Source organism: Colossoma macropomum, unplaced genomic scaffold (genome assembly GCF_904425465.1).
Source record: "Colossoma macropomum unplaced genomic scaffold, Colossoma_macropomum, whole genome shotgun sequence".
In the NCBI taxonomy this organism is placed as follows: Eukaryota; Metazoa; Chordata; class Actinopteri; order Characiformes; family Serrasalmidae; genus Colossoma; species Colossoma macropomum.
In genome coordinates, this window is record NW_023494808.1 from 21,118,868 (window position 1) to 21,141,374 (window position 22,507).

Sequence of the window (22,507 nt, forward strand, 5' to 3'; positions counted from 1 at the left end):
TTTGCCATCAACCGAAATTGCCTGTTTGATTTCAAGCATGACCTTCCTTAAAGCATAGTTTCCAAAGTTCATAATACGCAATGAACAATGTAAGACAATGCAAGACATTTAAAATGTAATTCACTTTTTTCATAATGTCTGCATATTTCAGTGGTTGAGATGCAAACAAGGCCTTTCAAAGTGTCTTGAGGTGAAATAATGAATTGTAGAGAACTGCAGAACCTGGTACTGTAGTTAGTACTGTAGATAACATTGTAGCTATGTTCCCTTTAAACCTAACAGCCAAATTTCTACTTCCATTAGCTGCTAACACTTTACACGGTTACTGTAGTCACTCTCAACTGGCCGCAACTTTACCTCCATCATGCTCAAAACCTGGCTTCTGCCAGAAAACAAAAGCTTGGCTACACCACTGTCAATCATCCTGCAGTCTGAAACGCTCAGTCTCTATTAGCCAGAGACGTTTTTCTAGGTTTTAACTCCATTTGAATTATGGAGATTGCAGTACTGTGCAAACGTTTTAGGTTTGTTTGTTGCTCAGAAAACCACAATACAAATAACATTAACGCAGTATTGATTTTCTGCACCAGTGTGTTTGCTAAACATTTACAAAGCTCTCTTTGAGGCAGCACAGCAGTATTTGTAGGTACCATCCAATACCTGGTTTGGTTAATCAGTGCTTCATTGAGTTAAATCAGGAGTGCTGCTGAAACAAATCCATTCGATGGCAGGGGGTACTGAGGAGTAACCTGGAACCAATCCCCTGTTCCTCTAACCAGCTCATGAAATATCGACTCCTTTTTTTAAACAAGGTATTCTTGTTACTTTCACTACGTTAGCATTTGTTTGCATTTATTCTTATGTTATTTGCTTAGGTGCCTAAGACTTTTGCACAGTGCTGTATATGTAATAGCCAAGCCTCATATCTTTAATTTAGGATTAAAAAAAATATATTTGTAATTGAATTGATAGCCTTTTAAAAGAGCTATCTAATCCAAAAAAAACATCATGCTAATTACTGCCTGCTGTCTTCCATTCATCGTTAGTAGTTTTAGCATACTCGGGAGAGCTCTTCCTTAACCTTGTTGAACTACAGACATCCCAAGCAAAAGTCACTTTATTCTAGGACATAATCTTTTAGAAAGTGGGCCACAGTTGGCTTCTGTCTGGACCTGGTTCCACTGCAGCCCAACCTTAAGTCCTAATCAAGTCCATTGTGGCCCAGTCCTCATTTATTATTTTTTTCAGTTTTGTAGCCTTGCCCACAAGTCTGTGTGGAAAGCGTGACCTAGCCCCTTCCACCCACAGGCAGCATGCCGCAGTGGTGGCGGGGGCCTGTGCGATTGTGATATTTCAGCACCCTACTGATACACTGGCGTGCCAACACAGGCTGCTATGAAACCCCCTACTGCGTTAGATCTGCCTCACTAAGCCTGGTGAGACCACGCTCGCTTGTTATGAAGCAGCTTTTTCCACTCAGAAACACCTCCATAACTATATATTGTACCAGGAGTGCTGCTTAAAAAAAAGTTTTTCGACATCCGTATGGGATGTGGTTTTTTGTTTTGTTTCATTTTTTTCTCCTACACCGAAACCCTGCTGGGAGGACCAAAACACAGCTGTTGTCTTGTTTGTCAGTGGATAATATCATATTTCAATTTAATGTGAAGTGATTTGACCACATCGGGGATACTTCACTTCTGTTTAAACAGATTTAAGCAACTTAGACTACTAACACTGTGGATTTTTAACTTGAGGAGTTATAAAAGAATTGTTTGGCAAAAAAATAAATGTAAACAACTTTTTCTCTACCTTAAATGCAGTCAAACACCCAAGACATTTCCGAAGTCTTTAGTTTTGCGCTGCAGCTACGAGCTTGTTAGCTTTTTATGCTAATACATAAGTGTGGGAAAAGTACAATGAAACTGTGCTGAAGTGAACATATGGGTACTGTCAAAATCATAATGAAAGTAGTTAAAAGTGAAAAGTAAAAGTTATAAATGATAAAATGAAAGGTGTGACCAGAGATGGTGGTACTGCTTCTTGCACAAAGATGAATTAGCACAGTCATGGGCAGTTTAATTCTACAATTAGTGTGAGTTTGATCTTTTTAATAAAAAAAAATGTAAATTAAAACATGCATTCACTTAACTGATTAGAAAGAGAAAATGAAAAATCCCGTGACAGCCCTTGAGGGTTAAAATGTTAAAGGTATGCTTTTTTCATGGAAATGTAACTGACGAAAAGTAGAAGAATTTAAGTGACTAAACCTCAAAAGCAGCCCATTTTGTGATCACTCTTTATGTGATGTCATGAAAAACTAAATTATGTACCTATATAGCCGTTATGTACATATATATTTAGCCCCACCCATTCACACTGAAGTTATAAGGAGTGTTTCAGTCTGGACTGCTTCTTAAATGGGCCACAAAACAGGGCTGCCAATCAGAACAGAGATGACAAAGATGTGGAAACAATAACAGCCTGTTCAAATCCAAGAGATAAAGAAAGGCCAGAAAATGGTCATCTGAAAATGAATTGTGACTGTTTTAGGCACATAACATCACACAAATGCCCTGAAAGGACTTCAAAGGAAGAAATAAATGTAACAAACAATTAGGGAAAGGACAAAAATATCTTGCATAACTACAAATAATACTAGCAATCTGTTATTTATAGATTTCATATAGATCGACTGATTGACTACATTTGGAAAACTATGTAAATTGGGTTTTTCCACCAATTCTTCCTTTTAAGACAGAGCAAATGGGCAAATGTTTCTGGCTATTTCTATATTGTATAATCACACATGTTCTTGCACTTGTGATTCCTTTTAGTCTTATAACTTAATTCTCTCTCTCATTGTCTCTCAGCTCTACAGCTCGGTTGAGTTCGGACGGCGGTGGCAGCTGGTTCATGAAAGAGTCGCTCCGAATCGATTCTACTGGTAGGTGCACACAACAGGAATTCCTTCTGTTGAATACTCCACATCGATCACTTTTACTGCTCCCGGTCTGTAGCGCTCTGAGATATAAATAGAAGATAAGAACATGGATTTTCATTCAGCTTTGATGTGAAAATCTCCACAGAGCTTTCCTTCTCTGGGGAACCTACCCTGAGCTTCTTTTCCCTGGGGAACGTACTGGTGGTCATTAAAGCTTATTATGGATTGGAATCAACATTTGGCATGCTATATGTACATGACTGGGTCGATGTAAGGCAAAGTAGACATATTTCAACTTGTTTAAGGTTTTTTATAGCTGGGTTTACTGAGAGAAACTAACCCTTAGAAGTAGGCATGTATTACTTATATTACTGTGCTAGACAACTCAAATGAAACTTTGTAATTACTAGAGCTGTCATAGTATTCGAATAGTGAATCACTGTTACTTATACTTATTTGCACTTAATTGCATTTGTCTTATTTGCTGAAGTTTGACCCTGTAGAAAGATTCGTTCTAATTAAAAAGCAGTCCATTTTGTTATAGATATGGGTGGACAGGGGGGTTCATTACAATCTATTACAGTCAGCAATTCAATAACATTATTTCAATCATTTGAACATGAAACGAATTCAATTTGTGATTTCCACAGGATGAGCACATCTTCCAATCTTCATCACTGAGATCCAGTGAGACATTCCAGCCAAAGTGTATACAGTCACATGTAAAGGTGTCAAACTATATGCACATTTTATTGAAACCTAACATACTGCATTAAAAACAAGAAACAATGTGGCCTGTGCAGAAAGGTGTGACATGTTTTATATTGTATGTTTACATTTTAAGCAAATAAATTGAAATTTTTAAATTGACATTTAAATATGCAGTAAAATGCCATGTTTAGGTTCCCTGTAGAAGATTTTTTACTTAGAAAATCAACAACACAGTAAACATGCTAGTAATCAACTAACATGTAACCGAGGATATTCAAACTTTTTCTTATGACTGTATATTGTAAGATATATGGTTAATATATACGGTCAGTGGCTCCATCTCCTCTGCGATCCTTTCCCCTCGATCTCATTCTTGTTCGTACAACTCGTGGATTCTTTTTACGGTGGAGGATATCGAGTACTGTATCTTTCACTTTTGCTGGTGCTTTTATTAATTTGCTGCTCATTTATTTGTCCATAGGTCTCCCACAATACTGCCCAGCATAGTCTGCTAAAGGCGCACAGCTATTTAAAAGGTGTATTTGAATGAGAGGGCCATAATGACAGATTCTTTAATAGCAGCATACAATGTGTAAGCAGCTGGGCTTGAGCCTACACTACTTTGGATGGTTTGAAGGGCCATGGTGTTAAAAAAAAAAAAATAAATACTGGCGGTAATAATTTCCTGCATGAACATTTTATTAATGTGTTAACTTTGATAGCCCTAGTAATAATATGTTTATATAGTGAGTTACGCAATGAACACATTTAATTTATATATTGTTTTGATAACATTGAATCAGACTGTTTTACATTTATTTGATGAGGTTATGACAAAACATGGCAAAAATGTAAACAGTATTTATTTGCACGATGCAAGACTGTATTCAGAACTTTTCAGCAAATGCAAATACTAAATATCTTCTTTTGTACTTACAAAAGCAAATGTGGGATCAACTGAACACTTAAAATCTGCACTTTTGGCAGAATTCCTCTGCTTATTTCAATGAACTTTGAGTGAGAAGTAGTATTTTTATCACCAGTGGTGACTGCAGCTTCTCAAGGTTAAAGAAAGAGCATCTGGGTTGTTTGGTTTGTCTCAGATTAGGTAGGTACAAGCTTTTCCACTATAACAGTATATACATAGATTCTTTGATTGAATATAAGATCTGATTTTATTCTTGTAAAAACTTCGAGTCAATCAGACCACAAGCTAATATTTCACTGAGCTCCCCTCTCTCAAACCAGTTCAACCCTCTCTTTCTTCTCCCACTTCTGCACTCGCTTGCTTCTTCTGTAGCCGGCCCAATGCCAGACAATCTGGAACAGTCAAGTCCAGCCGTTTAGGGACGCTCTATGCCAGGCTTAAGTTCTGGAGAATGCTTTAGTCAAATGACGGAGGAACTGTCAGAGCTCCAGCTTCTGAGCATAAGCCATGAGGGCTGCTGACAAACTGGATGCTTGTGTGAGATTTACTTCAGAGGTCATAGATCACAGATGAAGACGTTTTTAGAGGTTTCTTTTCCAGTTATGGAGAGTCATATTACATGGTTCAATCAACAGACAGCGTTCAACAAATACAGTGCAGGGAAAAGAATAAGCAAACGTTCTTAAAACCTTTGGAAACAGATATTTGAGTAGAAAAATGTTATTTACCAGTAGGGCTGTGACTCTTGTCTGTATTAGTAATCGAGAAATCTATCAATTATTTTGGCGATGGAGTAATCAGGGCTTAACAAAGGATGACTTAACTGAACAATAATCCACAGCTTTTCAAAGATTTCAATTTTATTGAGAGAAGATAAACTAGGAAGTCTAGGAAGATTTCATTAAAAATACATAAAAAAAAAAAAAGGATACCTCAGATATCTCAAAAGATAACTTGAGTAATCCTGACAGCTCTATCTGGAAATAGGCTCTGGGGATATTTAAACAGAATTTTCACTATACTTTCATTGTCTTCACTAATTGACCCTGTACCACCATCGGCCCACCTACCCCTCTGCAGCTTAGACCTACCTTCTATTCTATTTTAGGTCATGTTTTTTAACAGTAACCATTTTAATGAAAATATTTGCTCCTGAGTGGCCCAAATGTCTAAGCATTGCAATCTCAATCACCAGTGATGCCACAGCCAGCATGGTGCTAGCCAAAGTGGGTAGGCAGTGTTAGCTGACGTAAAAGAACTGGGAGTTAGTGTTCTTCTCCAGGTGTGTCGAGCTATCCAAGAATGTTGCGTCAGTGGTAGCTCAAAAAGATGTGGTGGCTGCCTTCATATGACTTGGAGAAAGCATGTGCTTGCCTTCACCCTAGTGCTGGTATTGTTGTGTGACTGGGGGAGACCTAGCTAGTGGAAGGAACTGGACATGACTGCTGGTGTGCCCTGGCCATTTAAGGGGTTAAAATAGCCATATCAGTCCAGCAAATACAAAACATGGCCATGAGTTTATTGTAATTACGAACAGGGAAAAACGATCCCTTAAGTCTAGTAAAGTGGGCAGAATTTCCCCCTGGTGTGCATGTAACTTAGGTCTTTGTCGTCGGCATTAAGGAGAAATGAGTCCCTCCTCCCCCTCGCCAACACCATGTGATACAGTCCCAGTAATGTATATATGGCTGCTCTCACTTCCTTGCTCACTTCTGCTGGGTGGATCTCATATCTTCAATCATTCATCCTCATTTCCTTTTCTTGCCTTCTTTTCTCGCATCTTTGCTTCTTCCTCTGAGGAAAGGAGAAAAAGATGCAAAGATGCGATTCAAGGACTGAGGAATCCATGCCAGATGTGTTTGCCAAATGAGAAAACGTTCACTCTCTCGTTACTTTCACAGATCTGTCGATAATAAACATTTATATTCTATTATTCTATTATCTACTGACTTTCCACATGGGAATGCTTAATTAAAATTCAACCACATCAGCTATTAAACTGACTAACAACATACTATGACAGTACCATCTCATTAACTGTAATCACCCTATGACTATACTCAGTGGAAGCGGAGAAATTGTAACACACACCTACGTTTGCACGTTGTGATTAAAAAAACTTCTGCGTAAGATGCATGTGTGTTTCTTCGCTCTGGAAGCCTTCTCTCTCCTCGATTCCTCCGAGCTGTTACGACCCGGTCTAGGGTCAGGCAGTAACAGAAAATGAAAGTGGTCTCTCTCCCCAGACCTGTCAGCAGACCAAACACCGGATACCATTTTCACAAGAAACAGGCTCATGTTTATTTATATTTTCTTAAAAGCCTCAGTGGTAAGATGTGGTAAGATGTAAGATGGGATAGTGAATTCAGGGGTGAGCATGTGCCAAAACAACAAACAAAACAACTAAAGGTTTTAAAAACTAACTAAGCCTGAAAACAAACAAGCTATCACATCTCCCTGCTACAAAATCAGGAAACAGTGCTGTAGGAAACAAATGACGCTTGCCCCTTACTTTTCACAGAGTTTCGCAGAATCTAAGAAAGCTTTCACAAAATTAAGAGAAGTGATTCGAAGCGAAGAGTGGAGTGAAAAGTGCCGGGCTGGTGTGGACAGGTGTACTTCCAGGTAATGTCAGAGGGGAGAGAGACCTGAATGTCTCCAATGTAATGGCTTTCCAAGAGTGCGCTCCTGTGTGGCTGTTCACGAACCTGTACATAATGCAGAATACACAGAGGAAAAACACACAAAGAGACAACACAATGCACGCAATAATATTACAACCAGGTGTCGTAACAGAGTGCATTGAAAGAATTGATTTGTCTTTAAAGATACACAGATGCACAGTACAGTTGGTTTCTGGGTCACAGGCTGGATGGGGTGGGACAGAGGTAATGAAGAGGCAGCAATAAGACATAGCTGAGTGTGTGTGCATGACTGATTCTTCTCTGTAAAAGAGACACATGAAATGCTGGAGAAACAGCAGACTACTACATTGCTCTGCTCAAGTAAATGAGTGGGTTTTACATATATATATATATATATATATATATATATATATATATATATATATATATATAAACGCTATATAACGTTTTTCATTTGTTATAATAGAGTCGCTCCAGGATTTAGATATAGATGCCTGTGGAAAGGCATGAAGTATTATGTTTCTTTGGATTTTACAACTCATCTGAACCATCTGGAAAATGCAGAGAATTTTCCTCAGACGGCGTGTCACTTGCAGCAGAGTGGTGAATTTACTGTAGCCTAGCGGCCTATCGAAGCCCCATAATCATCCATTGTTTTAACTGTAGAAGGAAATAAACGTGCATATTACTTAGCATTACTTAACAGACTGTTTAAAATTAAATTAGACTTCTCTAGAACTCAGTAAGCTCACAACATAGTGATCATCACCTTTGAAGCATCGTCATTAGTTTACTTGTCAGTCATTGATGATGTCTATCTGGGACATTTTGCCCTCTGCTAGTATTTGAGCATTTTTAAAGCTTGTCTTTCGCTTTCAGGACACTTATCATTTTCAGAAGTTTTATTTCAGTACAACAGCTTTGGAGGATACAGATGAAATGCAGTTTATGTAGGCTTTGTTGGAGAACCCATTCTCAATAACTCCAATTTCTCAGGGATCTCATTCCTCCTAATATTGTGCCAGATTTGAAACCCAAGCAAGATGGAGTAAGACAGGTCAAAACATCTAGCTCAGCTACAGATCTCACATTAAACACACCTTCTCCATACTAAACAGACGTTTCCTGGTGAGAGAAACTTGAAGGAAGGTGACGGCAAACTGCAAAAATCCCTCATGTTTTTCAGGGCAATCCATCTGCACTCTTAAAAAAAAAAGAGCTTCTTCATGGGTTCTGTTTTAAAGGCAGTGATTATATGCGGAAATAACCGCTTGAATGCCTAAATAGTCCTTTGCAGTACAGAAAATGGTTATTTTAATGTTGGGCTGCATTCAATATAACTTGATAAATTAGGTAATTAAAAAATTCGGAAACACAAAAAAAAGCAATTAGAATAACTGGTACTTCTATCCATTTTTATAGAACGGTGTGCTAATGTGTGTTCTTTTTTGTGTCAATTCTTCTTCCTTCTCTTTTTCTTCTATTGCTACATGATATTTATTTATTTATTTATTTATCTATCTATCTATCTATCTATATATCTATCTATCTGTTTGGCCTGTTCTTACTATGGAATATAATTTACATTGATCTTTGTAATTCCTTACAGAATTCCTTACATTTTAAAAATGGTTGGGCACCCCGGTCAGATTACATGCTTTGTGAAAATAAGTTACCCATCCTCTACAAGAAACACACTTTTGCACATTTTAATGCACAATTACTGTTTGTTTTCTGAATGTTACTTACTTGAAAGTAAATAAAACCTATAAAATGCGGCCTGTGCAGGTTATGGTACATTTTTTATATTTAGTTTTTAATTTTTTTCCCCCCAATATCTGACCAGGGATGTCGTTCTCAAACAGGTCCACAGAACCCTCCAGAGGGAGGGATGGAGCAATAATGGCTGGGATAAAGTGGCAGTATGAAGATATTAATCAATAATTTTACATTATGTTACAATGTGTTTTTCCGAGCACAGTAAGAATGTTAACAGCACTTAAAGAACACTGAACAAATGCCTGTTTAGTTACAAAAAGAGCACAATCAGGCCTGGTTAATTGAATTTAGTTCCAAATGAAACCATGAATAAAATAACTGTACTTTGTTCTTTTTTTTGTCTGTTCCAATTTGATAGTAAAGCAAAAAGTTCTATTTAGAACCATGAGTTCTATATAAAAGCATTTCATGCATAAATGGTTCTTTACATGGTGAAATGGTTCTTCAGATTGATGGAGAATGTGATATATATGGTTCTGTATAGAACCTTTTTTGAAAATGTTTCTTTATGGCACCAGTAGGGTTCTGCTATTGCTAAGATGTCAAAGACAAAAGCCCTGTTTGGTTCCATATAGAACCTTCTTCAAAAAGGTTCTATAGGGGACCATATATCACATTCTCCATCAATCTGAAGAAACATTTAAGCATGAAGTGGTTCTATATAGAATTCATGGTTCTAAATGGAACCACTGCCTTTACTAAAGAACCTTTGAAGAACCATCTTTTTTTAAGAGTGTTTCATGAGAGTGTATATCATGACAAAATATCATAATGTCATATTTTTGCCATATTGCCCACCCTTAGTCTGGTGGGCCCTTAAAACCGGTTTCAGCACTGCTATTTAGCACCAAAAAGGCTTTCACTTTTGTTACAAGTCATAGAATCTTTCTTTGGTACTGCATTGAACCCTTTCTGCTAAGAGTGTGCTGCGGGAGAAGTAGGGCAACCCCACAGCAAGCTGAACTGTTGTTGTATCTTGGAAAACCGTCGATACTTCCGATAAATGTCCTATAAAGACGGAGACCGAGGATGCCTCTGCCTTTTGTGTGTTCCTTGCCGGAGCATTTCTCTCTGATTCTGCAGTCTCTTTAATAAATATTTCATGTTCTAATGATTTTTTTCTCCACATAAAGTTAAAGAGAGAGCGAGAAAGAGATCGGGAGAGCTGCGTGCGGCGCCTGTGGGCGTTCTTGAGAAGCAAATGAGAGGAGTTTCTGGTTTAATGATGGCAGGATGCATCCTCGACTTCTGTCAGAATGATGGCGGAGGCCCTAGTGCGTCGCAGGCTAGTCAGAGATAGCTTCCTTCGCTTGAAGTGCCGCCTTCACCTTGCGAGCTAAAGTAGAGGCTTCAGTCAAGAGTGAAAGCTGCCATGCTCGCTCGTCCTTCTCGCATGTTTTTGGCAGGAGAGGCCCCTCGAGATCCATTTGGATTTTGACTGATGATGCCTACTGAAAGACTGTGATCTCTGTATGGGCAAGAGGAGAGAATAGTGCACTGATCCCCTAGTAAATATCGCATGTCAGCATACTGCATGCAGCAAAAACACTGTACAACTTGGATATAGTGCCTCTTTTGTTTATATAGATGGTTATCTGTACATATGAAAGGCACACTGTGACCGTTAATTCGATCCGAGTAATTTCATTGTATATTAAGTCCAGCCCAATATGAAAATTTCGAGACCGATACTGATTTTAAGGGGTGAAAATTTCAATACGCTGTAATATTGGGGCCCAGAATTCTTAGCAGCTTTCTGTTAATCAGCTCTGATTTTTTATATTTTTCTTTATAGCAGAGTTTTTGCTAGGAATTTTTGGTGCTAGTGTCCAAGAATGATTCTGTTTGACGGACAAATGAGTAAAACTCCGGTGGTGAAAACGTATTCATGCTAATGTTCATGCAAATCTATTTTGTGTCATCACATGATGCGCTATCACATAATATTATTGCATATTCTTAAGCAGCCCTAAATAAAACTAAAGAAAGACAGCATTTCATTTTTTTCTTGTTGCTGACTTAAAGTCAAATATATCTCAGAATTTAGAGACCCACTCGAATTTTACTTTAAAAACTTAAACATAAGCCAGGTTTAACCTGGAGCACCGCGGCTCACACAGCAAACCAGAGAGCATTTTGTCAGTCCACATTTTTGTGCTTTATCACAGTGGATAACGTGCAAATGTTATTGATTGTCAGATTAGTATAAACATATGCTTCTACTCTTAAATGATCAAATAAAGGTCTTGTTGACAACATCCAGGTGTAGCTACTCCAGTCAGCTACTGAAGAAAGCTTTGGTGGTAAATGATAAGGAGCTAAAATTAAAATAAACTAAACAGGGGCTTTATTTTAGCTAAATGTTTTGACATGCAGGAGGCTGAAGTTGAGTTACAGAACTTGAAAAGCATCAGTGACTGAACTGTGAAGCCGTTAACGGTGGTGTATATTTTAGGACCTGCTCAGACATCAGCATCAGGTATCAGACATCAGATATAACAGTATCTGTTTTCCATATGCAGAAAAAGGGGGGAGTGTATTTAGATTTTTACATGGATTTTTGGAGTATGAAGTATTTTTACTGGACACTGTTTGGCAAGAGTTTAATTTACTGATCATGCAGAGCTTTTACTGGTCAAATACTGGTATTTACTGACTTTTGAAAGTTTGTGTGTGTGTTATAATATGTCATCCATATGCTAAGGGTTAGGTCTGGAGACATTCTACATGTTTTGTTAAATATAACGTGTTTACTTGTTCAGCCTTTATTGCTGTAACTGTGAACCAAAGGAGCCTGTAAGCTTAGTGCTCTCTAGAAATACTGGCATGAGATGTCATAAGAAAACATAGTCTAATGTTATAAAATAAAGAATTTTAATAATCTATCACCCTTAACACCACACAGTCATTGCTAATCACTGTGCAGATGTACTAGGTAAGAGCTAATGACTAAAATAAATAGGCAATGTTCATAACATGTGGTGGCTCACAGGGCAGGAACTATGGGAGTGAAGAATAGGTTTTTAGGGAATTTAAAGACAAAATAGTCTGCTTTATATGAAAAAAATAGTATGCAGCCTCTTTCTGCCAGTGGAATGGAAATCGACTCAGACTCAGATATTTTTAATTAATGTAATCAAGTAAAATATTTTCCTCATAACTCTGTTATCAGATTAACAAGGACAATGTTGGTTCTCTGGGTGTGAAATATTGTGATCCTCTGTTGAGCTATTAGTAAGCAATGTGAAAACAATTCACGCCACACAGCTTTCTCAGTGTCAAAAATAATGTACAACTGCCAGAATACAATTAACATTTAAATGCAAAAAATGTTCCTAGTTTTGTCAGTGATACCTATTGCTGTTGAAATGTATTTTCTCAAAGTTACTGAAGAAAAAAAAAAAGCATGAAGGACCTTCAAAACAGGCTAAAACTGCATTTTATGGCTGCTGTTAAAAGAGGTTAAATAATTCAGCATTTGGAAACTTTATGAATGCACACAGTCCACATTTTTCTAGATATACTGATAATATGTGAAAATGTAAGGCTGAAAGAGTAGCTAGCTTTTGGCCTTGAGCCCACAACAAACATTACACTTTGGCTGCCCAATAAAGTTTGGGCACCCCTACCTTTTAGAAGTAAATAATTCTCACATCAGAGGAGCCGGTTTGATATGATGTAAAACATGCCACTAATTGTCAGTGCGTAACTGGATTTTATACTGTGCCAATAAATGCACAGGAAGCCAGTATTGTTGTATTCGTCAGACCTTACAGTACATGGAATTTAGTAAGAACTGACTGTATTGGTTAAACGGCGTACTAGCTAATTGCTTGCTATTGTCACTTCACCCATCCCCTCGTTCACTTATGTGTCTGTGTCCTTCTTTCTAGGTCCAAAATGGGTCTCGATAAAGAGCCCGGGCTGATTCACCTGGAGACCAGCATTTCAGAAACACGTAAGTCATTTTTTCCTCTCTAATTACACATCATTGACCTCTCTGTCTACAATGTCTACTTTCACCAAGTAATTCTCGATTCCTTCACCAAGCGATTCAAAGACAGCCCAGAGACCAGTTAAGGCTATAAGATGATTATGTCCAACAGCAATAACAAGCAAATCTTCAAATTTTCCCAGCTTGCTGGCAGTTTAGTCTCAGCCAGCAACTAGGAGTAATGGCACAACGTAGGCCGCCACTACTGTGGAAGCAGAAAGGGTTCGGCTTGCACATGTGACATTTACCCAGTGACTCCGCATGCCTGTTGATTGACAGAGAGACTGGGAAGGGAGGGTTTGTTGTAAAAGAAAAAAAAAAAAGAATAGAAAAAAAGAAAATGCTCAATACTGCACCAGCAGACAGGCAGTCAGATGGAGCAAGCACTCGCTAAGGCCACCGTAATGCCATCGCTATTGATCTAGCGACATCGAAAAGGCAGGCATGTACTTAGCTGAGGCTAGCAGACAAGGACAACATTCTCCCTTCTGTCTGCGCCTCGCAGATGAAATGAAAGAAAATCACAGGGCTTTCGCCTCAAGTCTTTTTGCCTCGAGGTCCCCCCCACCACCACCACCACCCCCGTCTCTGACTGGTCATTGAGAAAAGGAGCTACAGAAAAGAAAAAGGAAAAATGCTAACAGCGCTCTGGTGTATTCCACCTTGCTCTCCGGCTAAGACCCGGGCTAACATTAGAACATTACAGAATGATTTTCTTTTTTTGCCCTTGTTTATTTATTTATTTATTTGTTTTTTCTTCAGAGGCTCTTTATGTCACCTGCAAACTGCAGAATTGCACGGAGGCCAACAAGGGCAAACCGTTCCCCGGCTACATCGACCCCAATTCCCTGGTGGTGCAGGGCGAGTATGTGTTTGTCCAGGTGAGTAATAAACGGAGGTGACACGGCAGGGGGAATAGAGCCATGGCCCACAGTGAAAAGGGGCAGCGGAGGCACTAGACGCCACTTAAACCAACAACGCAAAGATTGGATTCATGAGCAGACGGAATTGTTTTGTTTTATTTTTTGTTTTTCCGCTGGTTAGCATTATTTGCCGGTGTAGATTTCTGTATTTTTCCAACACCTTACATCGCTTCTAACTATAAAGCACATACAGTGTTGGGCTAAATTGGTGAGGAAATGCAATGTGACAAAGTGACTGAGCAATTTCAACCTGATAAATTGTATCTAGCACCTGTGCAGCTAGCGCTAGCAGCATTTACGGCACCTGTACCGGTCGCTAAATTGTCACCTGGTCTAAAAGTGCCCTTTATAGTTTTTTTTCCCTTCCCTTTCTGTTTGTGGCTGTCTCCATTACTCAAGGTGTCAACGGGCGGCCGGCCAATCTACTACGTGTCATCAAGACGAGACCTGTTCACACCCATGAAGCTGCCCAAGTACACCCTTCCAAAGGTAACTTGTTCTGTTTGACGGCAAGCTGAAACGCTGTAAACGTAAACATACATCACTCTATCAGCCTTGGCTCTTGTTCCATCCACGATACTAGCTTTTGAAGTTGTGAGTCTTCTAATAAACCCCATCATATGACTGACAGACTTTCTTTCATGCTTACAAACAAGTAAATATAAGGGACGCGTATCCTCAGCTAGCGCCACATTATTAATTTAAACTTAAAATGATATCCCCCTCGTCTCACCCCTCGCTCTCTTTGTCTCCTATGACAATTAAACATGTTTTATTCAATCAGGCCTCCGGTACCCTGGGCTCCTTAAAGCGCCTTCCCAGCGACGCCCGCGCAGTCTGAGGTAGATGAAATTCGCAAATTGTCAGCGTGTGTTTTCGATGCTAGCCAAGGCTGACAAGCTCAATTTAAAGCTAAAAATAATATTAGTCCTGCGCCTGAGCCGAGAGGGGCGGGCAAAAATGAGGCCCGATAGTGATTATTAATCTGATTCAGCGCAGCGGGGAGGGATCGTCCCAGCTCTCCAGCCATCCCATTCACTCCAGGCCACCGCATTCATATTCACCCCACTTGATTGCGGATGAAAATCAGATTAAAGTTTCCAGTCCCACCCCCCACCCTCCCTGATGTATGTAAATTTGGTGAAAGGCAGATAAATAAATAAATAAACACAAAGAAGGTGTATTTGCAGATTGTCTTCTTGAAACATGTAGACACATTCAAGTTGTTTAGAGTTTGACCTACTTTGCCGGTTTCATGATATTTCAAGTTGAGCTTTCATCAAGTTGAGCTTGTTTAAAGTCGTAAATCAAACTGTCAGCGTCTCTGTAAACGGTTTATTAATGGAGCGCTGTGGCATTTGATCAAGGGACTGAGACATTGCCCTGTTTCCTTTATAATGTCTTGGTATTAATAGACATAATTTCTGTCAACATTTTGCCTTTATCATAATTAACAGAAAAGACCTCCATTTTGGCACGTACTTAAAATTCAGGCAAGCGTTCGTGTCAGTGCGTCTTCACAGTTCATGAAAGCTTCATGACACACCAGCTTATTAGAACCAGAATAAGTCCCAGCCACAAAAATAGCTGCATATAACCATAAAAAGCCTAAATCCATTGTTGATATTTTGATATGTATGTATATATTACATATATTTCAATATCTATATATATATCAAGTGTATATATCTCAAAATGCTGTATGCCAACAATTTTTTTTTATATATCGCTCCTGTCGGAACAAAACTTAGCTCTCCCAAATGAGGAGGAGTAAAGAACTTTACTTTTAGTGTAATGACCTTATTTTAAGTCATTTTGGGCCACTTCTTTTGGTCCATTCATTATGAAATGCACACACAATGTAAAGGGCAACAGGCCTTTTTATGAAAAGTAACTGAACTATGAAATAACTCAAATTATTTAAAAAAACTGAAAAATTCCAAAAATGTTGATATGAGGTTTTCTTCAGACACCAACCATGTATATATCCCAGTCTCATATATTGCTGCTGTCAGAACAAAACCTCTCCAAAATGTTAACTTTACAGGAGAAGGAAAAAAACATTCTTAAACAAAACGACAAAAATGGAGATACGAGGACTATATACACACACACACACACACACACACACACACACACACACACACACACAGTGGCCCAAAAGTGAAAGCTAGTCAATCTATTTTGCATTCTTTTGTAATTTAATGCAATTTCTTACATTACAAATAATATTATCAGCAGAACAATCTGAGTAAAAAGTAGTATCTTTGAAATATTTACAGGACTTTTACGATTTTATAGTATTTGTCCCTCTTTTGTTTTAATGACAGCATGCCCTTGAGCTGCCATGGGCTCTGATCACTGACAGTGACAGAAGCCTCTGATGCAAACACAATTGATTGAAAGAGAAATAATTAATATGAATTTGAAATGTGCTTTTTATTGCCAAGAATAACTGCTATTTCTCAGGGTCAAACAAGTAATTTAAAGCTGCTAACAAGGAATGAAAGTGAACAGCATGCAGCTAGGCACCATGCTGATTGTTTATGTGACCAAATTTGGGGATACTCCAATATGGGAATTTTTGTCAATGTTGATATCCAGTATTTTTAATATACATCTGATGCAGATGCGTACATCTTGCTGATTTTGAAGCGGTTATCTGATATTATTGGGCATCTATAATACAGTTACATAATGCCCCTGTTATTATGATGTCTAAAGGTTAAACTTTAGCTCAGAATATGATCTAGGATAGCCACAAAAGTCAACTCATCAATGACATTGGCCTTAAAGACCATACCTACACCTTTTTTACCAGGACCTGCATGTGATCAGCACGGATGAGAACCGGGTGGTGGCTGCGGTCCAGGAGTGGAACCAGAATGACACCTATAACCTGTACGTCTCTGAGGCTGGAGGAGTCTACTACACCCTCGCTCTGGAGAACGTCATGAGCAGCATGGGACCAGAGGGCAACGTCATGATCGACCTGTATGAGGTATTTGTCAAAGGCAATACTTCATTCTTTAATATCCAGATCTGTGATTCTGACTAACATACCAAGATCAAAGTTCTTTTGCTTTATTTTTTTTTTTAAGTTTTGATAGTTTAGTAAGATTTTTTGAAAAAATATAATACTTCAGTATTATACTTTCAGTATCAGTCAGAATGTTGGACACTTGATTGAATGCATTCTTTTACAGTCTTTTACAGAAACTTGGAGATGACGATGGACAAAGATTACATGCTTAAAATGTGTTTCTCAAATAAATATTATAGTTAGTATTGTCACCCAGCCAGAAGTTCCTGGATTGTCCAGGCTTTTGGTTGACTGTCCAGGAAAAAAAAACATTCTCTCCATTACTTGTATCTGTATTATAAATCCAAGCTATTCATTTGTTAGCATCAAGAAATTAAATTTGTCAATATTTAATGTGTCCACCCTTTATTACAGCTTCAGCTACAGTGTTGAGTTGTCTTCTCACAGTGGACGGATGGACAGAAACACCTGTGGATTTTTTCAGATCTGAAGCAAGAGTGGAGCTTGATTTTCTCTTCCATCTCAAAGATAAATATACTGTTAATCTGATGGTGACAGTTTTGGTGGTCTGCCAGGTCTTGTTAGGAGTCCCATTTTCCGTGTACCTTTGAAACATATATTTTTTTCAGTTATGGAAAATGTTTTACTCATTTTTATTTGCATTTCCATGTCCTTCTGCAAGTGGATTAAATATTTGAAATTTGTTTTTTTTTCTAAATATAGGTAGGGTTGCGACTCATCCAGGATTTCCTGGATTGTCCAGGTTTTTAGTTGCCTGTCCAGGAAAAATTAATTTTCATATGGCATTGTTTCCTATGATGTTTGAACTGCCTCTTTTTATCCAGTGAAACCTTTTGCAGGCAAAGTTTCATTATTCAGACTACCTTCAAAGTAGGGACAGTTGTTTGGGAAAGGTGCACTGGTGAAATGTTTAAGCAATAGGCAGTCCTTCAACATAATAACTTAGAAGATTGCCTCCTGTAGCTGAACTGTCATCTGTCTAGCTTAGACTGCATCATGAGCACAGCTACCTGTCCACTGAATTTAATAAAATAAAAATCAAGCCACTGATCGAGTGTCCAGGAATTTCACAGGGCTCAGGTGGCAACCCTAATCAAGGGCCCATACCATGGAAATCTGTTTTTTTATTGTATTATTATTATTATTATTATTATTATTATTATTATAAAAACGGGTTTGATGTAGTATGTAATTGTTTAAAAAAAAACAAAACAGTACACACATCCACCTATTCAGCCTACAACAGTTTAGCTCCACCCATGTGCAATGAAAAACTGCGTTTTGATTGGCACAACACAGGGCAGTCCGTCAGAACAGAGCTCACTGTGCCTCACACAGATAGTAGTCTAGCCTGAAATACTCATTTTTTCAGTGTGAATGGGTGGAGATATACTGCTATAGGCTAAATAGGCGAATGTGTAAATGTGTTTCAGCCTGGACTGCTTCTTGAATGAGGCACAATACGGGGCAGCCAATCAGAACAAAGCTTATTTACATACACTATATGGACAGACGTATTGGGACACCTACACATTACACCTACAGGAGCTTTTATTACATTTCATTCTAAATTCATAGGGATTAATATGGAGTTTGTTCCCCCTCTATGTAACAGCTTCTACCTTTCTGGAGGCAGAAAAGGTAGAAGCTGTTAGAACAGAAAAAGGCCTTCCCCAAACTGTTCCCACAAAGTTGGAAGCATACGATTGTGCATTATCCACTACATAGCATTATCCCTCCTCCACCAAACTTTACAGCTGGCACATTGCAGTCAGGCGGGTAATGTTTCTTGGCATTCGCCAAATCCAGACTCGTCCTTCAGACTAGCAGATAGAGAAGCATGATTTATTACTCCATAGAACACGTTTCCACTGCTCCAGAGTCCAGTGGCGGTGTGCTTTACACCACTCCATCCGACGCTTGGCATTGTGCTCGGTGATGTAAGGCTTGAATGCATCTGCTCAACCATGGAAACCAATGCCATGAAGCTTCAGACACACAGTTTTTGTGCTGATGTTAATGCCAGAGGAGGTTTGGAACTCTGCAGTTATTCATTCAGCAGCGCTTTTGTGACTTTCATGCTCCTCTTTAGAACAACCCATTCTTTCACAAATGTTTGTAAAGTCAGACTGCATGGCTAGGTGCTTGATTTTATACACCTGTGGCAATGGGCCTGAATGAAACAACTGAATTCAATAATGATGAGGTGCATCCCAATACGTTTGTCCATATAATGTATATGAATTCTTAAAAGTTTAGTAAAAAAACAGCCTGTTTTATTTTAAGGAATAAAGAGAAGTTATATAATTGTCATTTGCTAACAGACACATAAACCCACAAACATTTCATCAGTGAACTTGATGAGAATCAGGATGTGGGCCTTTAATAGTAAACGGTAATGCTTATGTATGAATATATTACCATAACCAAAATCTAGAACAATTTTTGAAATATCTAGCCCAAGTATTTTTCAGAAGTCTACCAGGTCTTAGCATATGTGTAGCTTCTTCAAGCTTTTTGGAAAAAGCATTCCAGGTGGCTCCTGATGCTTTTTCAACAGCATTTGGTCACTAAATCTTTCCATATGCGTAATTACATACTTCTGACAACCTCATTGTAGAGAGATGAGAAGGAAAAGCCTTATATGAGTAGTAACGTTTATGAGTCCAAACGTTTGACTGGTACATGATACACTTGCATGACAGGACAGCTACAGGAGTTTTTCTCTCCAAAACTGCAGTCCTTTTTCCTTTTACGTCGCTGTTTTCAGATCTATTATTCAAAGTGCTTGACCTTTTTGCTATTTAGCTCTGATCAATCTTTCAGAACATGCTGTTCTGCTGAACAAGTTCAATTCTGCGCAGCTCGAGAGCAGATACCTTTAGCTAAAGCAGTGCCAAAGGAATGCTGCTACTTCAGACAGCTTTGTAAAAATACGGAGATAGAAAATGCTGACACAATCTGGCAGCACTGATACAAACTTGGAATAGACTTTACCTCTTCTCTGGAACGCCTTGTTTCTCTGGAACATCCGTTCATCTCTATTACTGGAATACTTCTACATCTACATTACCCACGTCTGCAGCACATGCTCGATTAATAGTTATTAGACAATAATTTCCCTGTGCTTAGAAGAGAACAGAAAACCTCTGACGCAAAACATACAGGACTGTACAAAAGTCAGAGACCACCCTTCATTCATTTAATTTCTGGTCACATCGGCCGTTGTGTACCGTTTATTTATTTTTAGATAAGCTTCCATTTTTTCATGACCTTTCAGTGTTTTAAAATCTGCAGGGATATTTTTCTACACCTCCAAAGTTCAGTCTTAGAAGTTGGTTAATCATTTTCTGATGTTCATGATCCAAGTAATCCTAAATGCATTCAGTGATGTTGAGGTCTGCACTCTAGGGTGGTCAGTCCATTTTGTTTTCTTTTTTTTTCTGTTTTATTCCACTCTGTTACCAAGAGTGGAGCTTGATTTTTCTCCTGTCTCTCCAAGATAAAGATACTTTTTATCGGATGGTGACAGCTTTGGTGATCTAGCAGGTCTTTCACGGTTGTTAGGAGTTCTGTTTCTATGTATCTTTCAGTAATTTGTTTAATTAAAGTTTTGGAAATATTTTCTCACATATTTTCCTCTGACTTTGTCCTTCCTTATGTAAGTAAAATATGTTTTATATCTAATCTCTTCAGAAATATCTCCAGTAAAAAATGTCTAACTTGTATTGTTACTTGACCCTTATGTGGCATTGGGGTCTGTGGGACCCATTTTCAATGTTTACCAAAAGAAAAAAAATATGTGATTTATTATTATTTCAACCTCAGATTGCTTGGCCTTTGCTCATTTACTGTGAAGAACATATAAAATAACACATTTTCAATGACCACCAGACCACTGAGTAACAAAAACACAAACACTACACAGGGGTTAAACCAATTTGGGGTGGTCTCTTATTTTTACAAAGTACTGTACTGTTTTATAGGTGTTTCAGCACCGGCCCAGTGGCTTCCATTAAAAGCGTCTGTCAAGTCTGCGAGTTGTCTGTGCATGGAAGCATATTTAAATTACTCTCCGTGGTAACCGTCCATATTCTACAGATGCAGCAGGTAGAGATCAGTTTGAAAAATGCTGGAGATTTCCAATTCAGTGGGGGGCTGCACACAGACACACAAAGTAGACTCAGATGCATTCCAGCCTAGGCTACCGGTGTCAGGCTATCACCCAATCAGATAATTAAGCTGTTGATGATAGCATCCACCCACCCACCGTCCCCCACCTGTAAACTTGCATTTGGCCTGAGGAGAGGCTGAGGAATCCGGTGGCTTGATTGAGGTCGCCACCCTTATGTCGCATATGCTAAAAAATCTCTGCCTCCAGCCAGATTGAAGTACTCCTCAATTATTGAACAGAGGGAGCTGAACGGAAGCACTTTCTTGCATTTCTCTGCTTCTGCCTGGCCCTGCGGACGACTCCTATCAGTTTGTGCTCTACAGAGGCGTGGATTTACTCCATCTGTTATTTCTCTGCTGATAGAGCTATTGGACATGCTTTCCATATATACTATACCTCCAACAGTTAGTAGACACCTGCTCATCCAACAGTTCTTCTAAAAATCAAGGGTATTAATATAGAGTTTGTCCCCCTTTGCTGAACTCACAGTGTCTACTCTTCTGGGAAGGCTTCAAACTAGATTGGAATATTGCTGTGAGGATTTGATAGCATTCAGCTACAAGAGCATAACTGAGGTCATGTACTGATGTTGAATGATTGGTTCTGGATCACAAACTCCACTTGAACTCATCATAAAGTATTGGATAGAGCTCTATCACTCCAGAGAACATAATTCCACTGCTCCACAGCCCAGTGCTGGGGGCTTTATAGACCCCAAACTGACGCTCGGCATTGGGCGTGGGGACCTTAGGCTCGTGTGGGTGCTCCACAGTGTCCCATTCTATTGACAGTGCTTTCCTATAGAGATTTCTATGCAGTTAAACACCTCTGTAATGGATGCTTCATAAATTAGCTGAATTTACTAATTATAGGGGGCGCTTGGACATTTGGGCATCCAGTGTACGTGAGAGACCATATTAGATGTTGCCAGGTGGTATATTCAACAAGAGGAGTAATAAGTAGCATATAGTTTTCTGCATTTTAGATTAAGATCAGAGACAAAAGTTGTTCCCAAAGGTGACATTGTGTTCCCCTCCGCTACCATTGCTCACAAAAGCAACTACCCTTAGACGCTTCAGCTGCCCTGCAAATTTCTTTCTCATCTGCATCTCAAATGGCTAAAGGAGATATTTGAAAGGAAATTAGATATAAGATAATCCACTTGCCCAAGAAAGGGGAAATTCAAAGTAAAATACGTGAAAAACGGGAGTTTCCCAAACTAGAGCTTAGTTAGATAGAAAGAAAATGGGATTCCTAACAACTATATAAGACCTGGTAGACCACCAGAACTGTCACCATCAGATAAACAGAGCTTAAAGCTTTCATCTTCGAGAGAGAGGAGAAA

The 22,507-nt window shown here is 38.8% G+C and overlaps 1 protein-coding gene across 1 annotated transcript in view; it reads left to right on the forward strand.

Moving 5' to 3' along the window:
- LOC118798005 (VPS10 domain-containing receptor SorCS1) overlaps positions 1–22,507 on the forward strand; it is a 273,068-nt gene that overhangs the window by 192,333 nt on the left and 58,228 nt on the right. Inside the window, exons 6-10 of the mRNA XM_036557299.1 lie at positions 2,874–2,947; positions 12,901–12,965; positions 13,764–13,882; positions 14,324–14,413; positions 16,746–16,925. Coding sequence (XP_036413192.1) covers positions 2,874–2,947; positions 12,901–12,965; positions 13,764–13,882; positions 14,324–14,413; positions 16,746–16,925 — 528 coding nt within the window. The remainder of the gene's footprint in view (positions 1–2,873; positions 2,948–12,900; positions 12,966–13,763; positions 13,883–14,323; positions 14,414–16,745; positions 16,926–22,507) is intronic.